This window comes from Rhincodon typus, chromosome 27 (genome assembly GCF_021869965.1).
Source record: "Rhincodon typus isolate 14 chromosome 27, sRhiTyp1.1, whole genome shotgun sequence".
Lineage (NCBI taxonomy): Eukaryota > Metazoa > Chordata > Chondrichthyes > Orectolobiformes > Rhincodontidae > Rhincodon > Rhincodon typus.
In genome coordinates, this window is record NC_063358.1 from 14,524,058 (window position 1) to 14,537,660 (window position 13,603).

At 40.4% G+C, this 13,603-nt stretch overlaps 1 protein-coding gene across 6 annotated transcripts in view; it reads left to right on the plus strand.

The window, feature by feature from the left end:
* The window catches only part of LOC109926959 (ribosomal protein S6 kinase 2 alpha-like), a 236,877-nt gene that overhangs the window by 208,315 nt on the left and 14,959 nt on the right, over nucleotides 1-13,603 (plus strand). For all 6 annotated transcript variants that reach the window (XM_048613017.1, XM_048613018.1, XM_048613023.1 and 3 more), the window contains 3 exons: nucleotides 1,262-1,423; nucleotides 4,068-4,144; nucleotides 10,406-10,523. In XM_048613017.1, coding sequence (XP_048468974.1) covers nucleotides 1,262-1,423; nucleotides 4,068-4,144; nucleotides 10,406-10,523 — 357 coding nt within the window. The remainder of the gene's footprint in view (nucleotides 1-1,261; nucleotides 1,424-4,067; nucleotides 4,145-10,405; nucleotides 10,524-13,603) is intronic.

A 13,603-nucleotide genomic window follows, 5' to 3' on the forward strand; every position in this document is an offset into this window, starting at 1 on the left:
CCAAAACCAGCCCAGCTCGTCCCCGCCTCCCTAACTTGTCCTTCCTCCCACCTATCCCCTCCTCCCACCTCAAGCCCCATCCCCATCTCCTACCTACTAACCTCATCCCGCCCCCTTGACCTGTCCGTCCTCCCTTGACTGACCTATCTCCTCCCTAACTCCCCACTACACTCACCTTTACTGGCTCCATCCCCGCCTCGTTGACCTGTCTGTCTCCTCACCACCTATCTTCTCCTCTATCCATCTTCTATCTGCCTCCCCCTCTCTCCCTGTTTAATTCAGAACCCCCTTCCCCTCCCCCATTTCTGAAGAAGGGTCTGGGCCCGAAATGTCAGCGTTCCTGCTCCTCTGATGCTGCTTGGCCTGCTGTGTTCATCCAGCTCTACACCTTGTTATCCCAGCCTATTCAGCCTCTCCCTATAGCTCAAACCTTCCAACCCTGGCAATATCCTTGTAAATCTTTTCTGAGCTTTTTCAAGTTTCATAACATCCTTCCTATAGCAGGGAGACTAGAATTGAATGCAGTATTCCAAAAATGATTTAACCAATGTCCTGCACGGCTGCAACATGACCTCCCAACTCATTTACTCAATGCACTGACCAATAAAGGCAAACATACCAAACGCCTTCGTCATTATCCTATCTACCTCGGACTCCACTTTGAAGAACCTATGAACCTGCACTCCAAAGTCTCATTGTTCAGCAACATTTCCTAGGACCTTACCATTAAGTGTATAAGCCCTGGCCTATTGCACCATTGCCATCCTTGATTAACAGTGCTCACCCTCACCTTTCCTTAGCTACCTTTTCTTCTTGAAAATCAATTACTCCCCAATATTCAAGATCCAATTCCTGACATCATGCAGCCCCACCTCCGTAATGACTATCATATCCTATTTATTTACTTAAATCTGCGCAGTCAATTTGTTTACTTTATTATGAATACTGCATGAGTTCTGGACTGCTGTGGCTTAATAAGGCAGATCACCATTTTTCTCAAAGACAATCTGGGATGGGCAAGAACTGCTGGCCTTGTCAGCAATGCTCACATCTGTGAATGAATACACAAAATTTGGATGTGATTTATTCAGAGGATGACCAAAGTGAAAACAATCCTTACTCTTGGCACTGCCATCTTAGTTTGCTGGACGTGAAAAATATTTGAACAAAATCTTGAAAGATGATTTGATCTGTTGAACAGCTCTCTGCATACACTTTGCCTGTTTAATAGTAACTATAATTAGATAGTTCTTGCTTGCAGGTGGTTCACAGAGATCTGAAACCAAGCAACATCTTGTATGTAGATGAGTCAAGTAACCCTGAGTCCATTCGAATCTGCGACTTTGGTTTTGCTAAGCAGCTGAGGGCTGACAATGGACTCCTAATGACTCCCTGCTATACAGCCAACTTTGTCGCTCCAGAGGTGAGAAATTTTTTAAGCATGATGAGAGTTTATTTTTCTCCTTTTTATGGCAGCTTTCTCCTTTCCAGTCTGTCTCAAAGGTATTGCTGAATTTTGGCATAACCTTCTCTCCAGTACCTTACCAAGCTGACCATTCTTAGGATGAAGGAAAATGATTATGGTTGTTGGAGATGAATCATGTCAGCTCCAGGACATCACTGCAGGATTTCCCTGGGTCCAACCATCTTCACTGCTTTGCCAGTGATTTTCCTTCTATCATAAAGTTAGAAGAGAGATCTTTGCTGATGATTATACAGCATTCAGCACTATTTATAACTTCTCTGATAGTAAAGCAGTCCATGTACAACAGTAGCAAGACCTGTGCAATATCCAGGCTTGAGCTGATAAGTGAGAAGTAACATTGTGCCACACATGTGACCATCTTCAACAAGAGAAAATCTGACCATCGCTCCTTGACATTCAAGGCCTTACCATTGCTGAATTCCCCACTATCAACATGCTGGGAATTCCCATAGGCCAGGAACTGGACTAACACTGTGGCTACAAGAGAAATCAGAGACCAGGAACTGTGTAGCAAGACAGTTACATCCTGACTTCCCAAAGCCTATCCACCATCTATAAGCCACAAGTCAGAACTATGATGGAATACTCCCCACTTGCCTGGACAAATGCTGTACCATATCCACAAACTTACATCCTCTCCACCTGATGCATAGTAGCGACAGTGTGTACCATTTACAAGATGCACAATAGAAATTCACCAAAGCTCCCTTAGACAGCACCTTCCAAATATAGGACCACTACCATCTAGAAGAATGAGAGTGTATATGTGGAAACATCACTAGTTGCAAGCTTCCCTCCAAGCCACTCACTATCCTCATTTGGAATGATATTGCTATTCCTTCACTATCACTGGATCAAAACTCTGGAACTCCCACTCTAACAACATTGTGGGTATACCTACTTCAAAAAAAAACTATAGCAATTCAAAAATAGGAAGTAAATGCTGGCCTAGCCAGTGAAGCCTATATCCCTGAATGAATAAAGAAAAATACGTTCTTTGTGACTAACAGTGAGTGTTAACAGCCTATTTAGATGTGAAGGGTGTTGCAGTTGAACCCAAACTTTGTTGTCATTTAGTACATGTAGAAATAGATGAGTACATGAGTATACTTGCATGGCACTGAATGGTGATTAGTAGGAGGCACATGGCTCACTTTCAGCACATGGCACTGCAGTCCTCGGATGCTAAATCCTGGGATGCTCAGCCTAATTGTCACTTTGACTGAGATCAACTGATTTAGCACAAACCTGAGTTAAATTGGACATTCTGAGCTTTATTGCATTCATGAATTGTGTGTTTACCTACTCACCTACAAGGGAAACAGAACAATTTACAACAACAATATGCAAGTCAAAAAGCTAGAAAAATCAAAAAGCTAGAAACCTTAGCCAAAAATTACTGCCTTCCCCTGTGGAGAGTTTGATGGATGATAGGGCATTGAATTGGGCAGCTAGGCAGCAATTGGTGTTACTTCTGCCTACCCAGCAGTGCCTATTAAGTCCATGATAGGAAAGCTTTTGATATTTTCGAATCAACATGTTCAGAGATGTTATTTTCACCTCTGTATCAATTGGGACTTCGACCCAAGTATCCTGGCTCAGAGGTAGATACACTACCACTGTGCAACAAAAACCCTTAGGAAAGCTTTTCAGTGGCCTTCCTGTCCTGCTGTAAATTGAGGAATATATGTTGAAAATTAATACCCTCATGAGGGCCTCCTCCCATCACCACTGATATTCACGCAACAGCAGGTGGATGGGTGGCTCTGGAAAGCAATAACAGGGCTTCTGGGGGACCCTCATTGAAAGGCATTCAGTGGTTGATTAAGGATCCTTGCATCAAGAAGAGCATGCAAGGAGTTGGGATGTTGAGCACCACTTTTCTGCCCTTGCTGCTGGCCACTCCCCTGTCCATAATTTTCCTCTCACCCGTGAACTTTATTCTCAGCCCTTAAACCAGCAGGTGAAACTCCCTTCACTGATATTAAAATTCCGTCATTTGTCTCTGCAGCTGCTGTGTATTTCTAGTATTTTCTGTTTTTATTTCAGATTTCCAGTATTTTGCACTAAATTTGCTTTTATGGTAACTTGAAGCTTTTAGTTTTCTTTGTTAAATGCATAATTGGATGTCTGTGTGCCAGATCAATCTGTTTTCATATAAATGTGCGATTATCTAAATTATTAATGATGACAGATTTTGATGTTCTCTGACAAAATGTATTAATTAATAAAGCAATGGCTCTAAGTATAGCTGTTACCTAACTTAGGCACATGTAATTCAAACAGGAAACAAGCAATAAGAATAAGACGTCAAAGTTTACTGAACTACCTTTATTTGGGCAGCTCCTGGTTTGGACATTATAGTTCAAAGTTGCTGATCCAGGCCAGAAAGTGTAGAATAGGCTTATTGTTGTGGAAAGTTACATTTTATCCTGTGACATATTCTCCTAGGTTCATCACTTAAGTATTGTATATCTATAAATTTTTGTAAGAGTTAAATCTCAAACATTCAGTTTATTGCTGTTGAGAAATAGTAGTATATCACAATGAATAAAATGTAAGTGGAAGTGTTTGTGTCCAGGTTCTCAAACGCCAAGGATATGATGAAGGCTGTGATATCTGGAGTCTGGGTGTTTTACTTTACACCATGTTGGCCGGGTGAGTGACCTTTTTTTCTTTGTATGCAGCCAGTATTTTGCCAAGAGTTTATGCGATCCATTTGTAACTGTACCCCTATCTCAAAAAGATAGAACTAAAGGCAGTCTCATAAAATGCAAGTAATGATATTAATGACCATTTTATTCTTCTTTGATTTCTAACATGTACACTATCCACTGCTTCTGGGTCCCTAGTTCTACTCCTTCACCATCAGTCGCTACTACATGGGAACATAGGAACAGCAATAAGCCATTCAGCCTCTCAATCCATTTCAGCCATTCAATGAGATCATGGCTGATCAGTGGCCTAACTCCATATACTGCCTTTAGCTGAATCCCTTAAAACCTTCCCTTAACAAAAACTTACCTATTTGAGATTTTAAATGAACAACCGATCCAGCATCTACTGCCATTTGTGGGAGAGTTCCAAACATCTACCACCCTTTGTGTGGTAGTGCTTTCTAAAATCTCTCTTGAACGTTCCGGCCCTAATTCTCAGACTATGCCCCGTAGTTCTAGAATCCCAAACAATGGAAATAGTTTATCTTTATTTTCCCCTTTTTCCTATTATCTTGAAAACTTCATTCGGACCACCTCTTAATCTTCTAAATTCTGGAGAAAATGGGCCCAATTTGTGCAATCTCACCTCATAAATTAACCCTTGAAGTCCAGATATCACTCTTGCAAACCTACATTGTACTCCCTCCAAGGCTAATTTATCCTTCCTAAGGTGTGGTGCCCAGATCTGCTCACAGTACTCCAAAAGCGGTGTAACTGTAGCATAACTTCTGTATCCTTACATTCCAGCACTCTAGATATAAAGGCAAGCAGTCCATTAGCTTTCTTGATTATTTTCTGCACGTGTTGGTGACCTGTTGAAGTTCTGTGCACCTGAACCCCCAAGCCTCTTTGGACATTCATAAGTTATGCATTTAGCTTCATACCAGATAGAAAGTACTCTGATCTATTCTTTTGGGTCCAAAATGGATAACCTCACACTTGCTTACATTGAACTCTACATGCCACAGTTTTGCCCATCCACTTAGTCTATCAATTTCCCTTCATAATTTTCTGCTATCATCTATACTCTCTACGATACTGCCTAACTATGTGTCATCAAAAATTTGGATATATGACTTTCTATGCCGTTATACAAGTCATTATAAATAACGTGAATAATTGAGGCCCTAACACACATGCTTGTGAGATATCACTGCTTCCATCCTGCCAATTTGAGTACCTATCTATTATCCCTTTTTCTGTCTCCTATCAATCAAATAATTTCTTAGCCATGTCAATAATTTTCCCTCGATTCCATGTGCTACTACCTTAGTTAACAGTCTCTTATGTCGGACTATTTCAAATGCTTTCTGCAAGTCCTTATAAACAACATCCATAGACATTCCCTTGTCCACTACCATAGTCACCTCTTCAATGAGGTTTGTGGGGTATACCTACCTGTTATGAAACCATGCTGACTCTTCCTGATTAAGTGAAAATTTTCAAGGTGTTCAGTTGTCCTGTACTTGATTGTGGACTCCAATAATTTCTCCTACTCTGCCATTTTCCTCTGATCACCTGGTCCTTATCACTTTATTCACTACTTTGAAATACCAAGTGAAAACCATTTTTTTCTTCAACCAGCACCACATCTTTTGCCTGTTATCCATTTTACCAAATTACATGAAAGAATGCATCTCCAACATCACTCAAAAATCACATTCCATCCAGGACAAAGCAGCCTCCAACTCTGATATCCCATCTGCCTTATATTTAGTATCCAAACGTGCTACCACCAATAGACTGTGGTAGCATTGAGTAGCACCTCCAAAATATACTGTAGCAATTTTTCAAGGTTGTTTTGACAACACCTTGCAGACCTGTAACCTCAACCACCCAGAAATACAAGAGTTGAAGATCCACAGGAACACCAGGATCTGCTGACTCCCTCCCCACTTGCACACCATCATGACTTTGGAATTATATTGCTGTACCTCAAGTCTCACCAGGGCAAAATCTTAGAACTCCCTCCCTAATAGCACTTTAAATGTGCCTTCACCACTGGACTGCAGCAGTTCAAAAAATGGCTTACCACCACCTTCTGTGACAATTAAGAATGACAATAAATACTGCCTTATACCCCATGAACAACTAAAGACAATGGTGTGAAGCTTCCATCTGCCAGTGGAAATTTTTATCATTATGTTCTGTACTTGATCCTCTTATCAAACTCTTGATCTCAATATTTGTATCTGTTGTTTGTTTTTAGTTTCCCCTTGTACAGATTTTCTCTAGTCATGCTACCATTTCCCAATATGTGAATTTTACTCCAGCGTCTTTTGTGCGACACATCTAAGTATCAATGGTGGTCGAACTGATAGCTTCAAAGACTTCTTTTACTGACATGCAACAACTATATAGATGGGTGTTTTGATAATTATACCCCATGAGCATATTTACTGCATTGATTTCATTTCAGCAGAAACGACTCTTAGGCGACTGTCATTATCATCATATAGCACATTAGCTGGGCTGTTGTGGCATATAATGGTAGCATCCCACCTCTAAGCCAGAGACCTACATGCTCCAGAGGTGTGTAACAACATCTCTGAACAGGTTGATTGGAAAATGTTGCCACATGTTAATTGCTATTCTGCTTCAAAGAACAGCCAAGAACCACAGGACAAATTTATGGGTATGTCGGGGATTCATTCTTCTAATTGTCAAAAACTGTTTTCAGGTATCTGAGTGTACAATGTGCTTGTGCATCACACTAAAAAAACACACCAGTTAGTTTGACAGGTAGGAAATGAAATGACAAAATGCTTCTCACAAAGAAGTAAAGTGGTTTAAAGGTAAACTTCAAGAAGCTGTAAAAGGAGGAATCCTGTCAGTATAGCCATATTTTGGAATCAAATATCACCAGACAATTCTGTTTTAAGATTTCTTGCTTTCTCCTTCCATTGAAGCTAATTTTAAAAGTTTATTTATTGGGCTCCTTGGGTTGTTTTTGTAAATCATAATAAATTCTAATTTTTGCAAGTCCATATATCTGCACTTTAATTCAGCTAGTATGATTTGATGGCATTTTTGGTTCATTAGAGTCTTGCTTAATCTGTGACCACGTAGCCAAAGTCTCAAGGGCTCTTGTGATACAAAAAACCTGGGTTCATGTTCCACCTGTTCCAACAGTGTCCCATAACACATCTGAAAAGATTTATAACAAAATATCTAGTCTAAGTCTCAACAAGTCTGATACACATCACGGAACAGACAATCGTAGCATTAATTTATTTTTGTGACATCTTGCTCAACACAAATTGCCTGCCTCTTACGCCTGCATAAGTAATTTTTGTGAAGCATTTAGAAGTGATCAAGATGTAAATTTTTCACATGAGCAAAGCCTCACTCTCAGAATCTTACGTACAGTAATTACACACACAGTGCAAACTGTGCTTTTTTTAATTATTGAGCCTGAATTTTGTTCAACCACTTCCATAAACTATTGCTGGCAGCCTATCAATCTACTAGACTTAATCTACAAAAATTTTCTAGTCTTTGACTCTTTGAGAAATTGATTTGGGATTATATATTGAAATTCCCTACAGCCTTACTGGTGGCACATTGTATTTCCCCCTCTTGGGAGAAGAGTTGTATTTCTGCAGTTTCCTGTCTCATGGACCTGTTTTTGTGGTATAAACTTTATGTAGTTGAAGAAAAAGTGCAAATCATACAATGCTTGACTCAGTGCACCAGATTTGTATTAATGAAGAAAATGTCATATCACAGAATAAAAGGCAGTGAACTTTGTAGTGGTTGTAACAAGTTCAGCGAGGTGGATCTGATAGAGTATGAGTTCCCTGATTGGGGTTGTTAATCTGATCCAATCAGGGAGCCCTGGCTGACAGATAAAAAGAGGAGCGTCAGTCATTCTGACAGCCTGAGAACTTGCTCTGAGAGAGCTGAACCAATGTCAAGGACTTTCGATATGTATGTAAAGGGGGCTTGGTGGCAGGATACTGGCTTCTGTGGAGTTATTTCAGTCTTATTGAGTAACAATAGCCCAACAGGTCAAGCCAACTCCAATTCCTGTTTCCTATGTCCTTATTTCTATGTGTTTATATTAAATAGATGCTACAAATTGTGGCCTTTATTCATTAATGTTGTACTTTACTATTTGTATTTTTAGAAGTTAAGTCTGGTATGCTTGGGAAACCATGTGACTTTAGACTTATAATTTCCAATAATCTTCACTACTGAAGGGTTTTCTTGCCTACTCCTACTCTGGTTGTAGACTACTGATTAGAAATTGATTGCCATGAAATCAACATTTCCTTATTATTATACCAATTGTTACACCATGTAAATGGTAGAAAAATCAGCTAAGCCTTGGTATGTCTTTGACTAACAATTCCTAAACCTTTATTGCCAATTTAATCATCTGATATCTGTTTATTCTTCTCACCAAATGATAATTATAGGCAAGAGTGTGCGTTAATCCCTGCAAATGGTGATGCTGGAAAGTGTTTTGTTCTGTGCAGAACCCCCAACAGATCCAAGAGTGATGATACAGTTGTGGAGTTCTGCATTAAAATGTGTCAAGCTTCACAAGATATTTGTGAAATAAAATAAAATCTACATTAAAGTATAATTTCAATTCAGTGGCATGATTTCTCCAAATGCTTGTGTACAAGTTGCAGTTTGGTACCTTTGAGCAAAATTAGCTACCACATTTCTGTTGTTGAATTATCTTGCTGTCTCTCTGCAGCATTGTTGAATTTCTCCTTATGTGTCAGTTTAATTCAATTAATGATGCTCTGCCATCTAAGTAGAAGCTTGTGCTTCAAAATGTACACTATTATTTGGCATCTTTCTCAAACACACAGTATTTGGAAAATGGTGTGATTTGAGATATCATTCTTCAGGTGAGGCATGAAGCTGTCGCCCTCTGATTGTTGAGGTGAGCATTGAGTGTCTTATGGCATTATTCAAATACTGAGGAGATTCCATGGTTGCTTCGTCAACATCCCATATTCAGACATAGCACAAAACAGATTCTTTCATGATTAAAATCATTATTGTTAGATCTTAGTATGCACAAATTGTCTGCCTCTTTCTCCCACGTAAGTGTAACTTGAGCAAATTGTTTGCAGATGACTAATATGTAAATCTTTTTGAAAATCATTTCAGTTTTCAAAGGCACCTGATGATGGCTGTGTTTCTTTCAGGCATGTAATTTAGTAGCTGTAAAATGCTTTGAGCATCTGCAGATTCATGTGTGGGTGCATTAATAAGACAGATAAATACCTAAATTGCAGAACCAACATTTGTATTTTAATCTGCTTTTTGTAAAAGCTGCTATTTAAATCACTCTGAATTTCCAACCCCACTAATAACTATCTGACAAAAGTAGATGGCAAACTATTATACTCTTCAGCTGGAATACTAAGAGGTGCTCTCATGAAGGAGATGGTTCAGTATTTCCTGCAAAATGTTATTCATGTTTGGTTATGAGGTAATGACTGGAGGCAGTTTAACTAGACTTACTAGCTGATAACATACAAAATCTAAGTTAAAGAAGGATAACAAAGTACAAAAACAGAAGTTGCTGGAAGCACAGCAGGTTTGGCAGCATCTGTGCAGAAAAAACCAGAGTTAATGTTTCTCTGAGGAAGAGTTACTGGACCCAAAACGTTAACTCTGATATTTTCTTCACTGGATGCTGCCAGACCTGCTGAGCTTCCAGCAACTTCTGTTTTTGTTCCTGATTTACAGCAATCACAGTTCTTTTGGTTTTTATAACAAAGTACAATCCTTTCATACTAAGTCATGTTTTATCTGTACTTGAAACTTGCGGCAATGGTTTGCCATATAGTTTTTAATCAAAGTCACTGTTTAACATAATTGGCCTATATTTTTATCAGATCATGATAGGAATAAAAAGCTGCCTCCTAACTAGAATGCAGGTCCATTCAATCTATTCACACTGGTGTTATGTTCCATTTTTGAATAGAGGTAGATAAACTAAAAACATCAAATATTTTGAAATTATGTGCTTGAAATTAAGATCCTGAATCAGTTTTTGTATTTTGGAATAAGTTACTAATAATGTTCCCTCGCAAATCAATACGTAGAGCTTTTGGGAAACTGCCAGGAATAACTGTAACTGACTGTTCTTCCATACATTCTAATGAACATACAAAGTGACTGTTAACCTGACTGTTAACGGAATTTATATTTCTCTTTGGCTATCTTGGATCAGATATACCCCTTTTGCTAATGGTCCCGATGATACGCCAAGTGAGATTCTGGCTAGGATTGGGAGCGGACACTACAACCTCCAGGGTGGAAACTGGGACAAAGCCTCTTCTGCTGCAAAGGTCAGTTTGAAAGGTTTCTGTATTCACACATGCTGCCAGATGTGCTGATCTTCAGTATTGTTGAGAAGTTGAGATGCAGGTTTCCCAGCTATCTGGATCTTCATTCTGGGAATGGCAGATAATAGAGGAGATTTGACAATGGGAGAACAATGCAATTTCAAGATGAATCACGCTACAATTACATTCAGTGTTAGTGTGTTGATATTCAAGATAATGATTCAAATCCTACCACACTCCTCTGTTAGACCCCATTGACAGATGTCAACCCTTTCCTTAGGAGAAAGGACTGTAACAAATTACCAAATTTTACAATTACATTTAAATGTAAACAATAGAACAATTATAATGGGGAAAGGTTTGATGTGTGACTCAGTTCCTAAATCTCGCCCAGAAAAATCTATCCTTGTTGTTAGCTGATATACAGTCCTATCTTGAATTAATTTGAAGTAACTTCTAGTGAGCATAAAACTGCCAATATTTAATTGTGAATTAGCAGAAAATGGAGAGTCCAAAAAAGGTGAACGTGAGAAACAGAGCCCAGAAATAGATGCATCTGGTGTTGAGGACAATTACTTATGCAGCTTCCAAGGTCAGTTTGGGACAGAGGCATCTTGCCTGTGGTATTTACAGTGAATGAGGAACTTTATTATCAATGTTCAAGCCACTTTTAAATTAATATTTCAAAATAGAAATTTGTTGTTATTCCTAAGTGACTGTTGTTTCCTTAAGCAAAAACAGAAGTTGCTGGAAAAGCTCAGCAGGTCTGGTAGCATCTGTGAAGAGAAATCAGAGTTAACGTATCGGGTCCGGTGACCCTTCCTCAGTTTCTGATATACAGCATCCGCAGTTCTTTCAGGTTGTGTTCTGTTGTTTTCTTAGTTGCATTTTGGATCCTCTGAGGCACTGTGATCAAACAGTTGATAGTGATGTATGGTGTGAAAACACCAGAGACAATTTCATAAGTTATGGTTTCCTTTTTTATGTTCTACCTTTTCCTTCTGTCCACACTTATGACTGGAAAAGTAGATGCAACCCTGTTGGCGAATATTGTTGCATGCCCAGTTGCTACGATCTGTGTGAGTGGGATTGGAGCTTTTGTTTTTCCAATTGGTCTGATGAAGAGGTCTGGCTTCTACAGTGTCCCCCTGAAATAATAAGCCATTGGGTATTCAAGAACAGAAATATATATCCAACAAATCTTTGGTAAGCAGGTTAAAGCTAAGTACTAAAGAAAGCTAGTAGCTTCGACCATATAAATAAGCATAAGGTATGTGTTTTACAGCATGGTAATAATTAAAATAAATAATAAGAATTAAATTATCACCTGCAACTGCTGTTACTCCTGCTGCTGGACTTTAACCTTATCGGTCCCCAAGATCTGTCCTCCTCTTCCTATTTTTTAAAAATTCATCCGAGTTTCAGCCAGGTAGGACTCCAACCAGCACAGAGTTTTACCTCTGATTCCCAACAACTCCACTGTTGCTAGTGTTCATTGATGCTGCACTGTCAAAAACAGCTTTGATCTCCAGGGCAGTCATTCTCTCACTGCACCTCTAGAATTGATACAGAGGTAGTAGGAACCGCCGATGCTGGAGAATCTGAGATAACAAGGTGTAGAGCTGGATGAACACAGCAGGCCGAGCAGGAAAGCTGACGTTTCGGGTCTAGACCCTTCTTCAGAAATGGGGGAGGGGAAGGGGATTCTAAAATAAATAGGGAGAGAGGGGGAGGCGGATAGAAGATGGATAAAGGACAAGATAGGTGTAGAGGAGACAGACAGGTCAAAGAGGCAGGGTTGGAGCCAGTAAAGGTGAGTATAGGTGGGGAGTTAGGGAGGGGATAGGTCAGTCCAGGGAGGACGGACAGGAGGCGGGATGAGGCTGGTAGGTAGGAGATGGGGAAGACCTTCCACATCAAACAGATGTTCACCTGCACATCTGCTAATGTGGTATACTGTATCCGCTGTTCCCGATGTGGCGTCCTCTACATCGGGGAAACCAAGCAGAGGCTTGGGGACTGCTTTGTGGAACACCTATGCTCGGTTCGCAACAAATGACGGCACCTCCCAGTCGCAAACCATTTTCAAATCCCCCTCCCACTCCTTGGATGACGTGTCCATCCTGGGCCTCCTGCAGTGCCACAACGATGCCATCCGAAGGTTGCAGGAACAGCATCTCATATTTCGCTTGGGAACCCTGCAGCCCAATGGTATCAATGTGGACTTCACAAGCTTCAAAATCTCCCCTCCCCCGACCGCATCCCAAAACCAGCCCAGCTCGTCTCCACCTCGCTAACCTGTCCTTCCTCCCATCTATCCCCACCTCCTACCTCAAGCCCCACCCCCATCTCCTACCGACTAACCTCATCCCGCCTCCTTGACCTGTCCGTCCTCCCTGGACTGACCTATCCCTTCTCTAACTCCCCACCTACACTCACCTTTACTGGCTCCAGCCCCGCCTCTATGACCTGTCTATCTCCTCTCCACCTATCTTCTCCTTTATCCATCTTCTATCTGCCTCACCCTCTCTCCCTATTTATTTCAGAATCCCCTTCCCCTCCCCCATTTCTGAAGAAGAGTCTGGACCCAAAACGTCAGCTTTCTTGCTCCTCTGATGCTGCTTGGCCTGCTGTGTTCATCCAGCTTTACACCTTGTTACCTCTAGAATTGATCTCCTTTTATCCTTCTTTGAATTAAAGCTGGAATGAGGTCGGAGATGAGCTGACCTGACAGAGACCAAACTGAGCATTGGCAAGTAAGATATTTCTAAACAAGTGCTGCTTAATAGCACTATTGATGATACCTTCCATCGCTTTACTGATGATCTGGAGTAGACTGATAGGGCAGTAATTGGCTGGGTTGGAGTTGTCTACCTACAACACTGGCATCTAGAAGGTGTGTCCTATACAGAAAAGCAGACCAGAACAGTTTGGCTAGGGCAAATTTTTGAGTTTACATCTGCAGTACTATTACCAGAATGTTGTCATGGCCAATGCAAATCAATTGGTTGAAAACTGACATCTCTGATACTGGGGACCTCAGAAGGAGGCCGAGATGGATCATCCATTCAGTACTCCTTCCT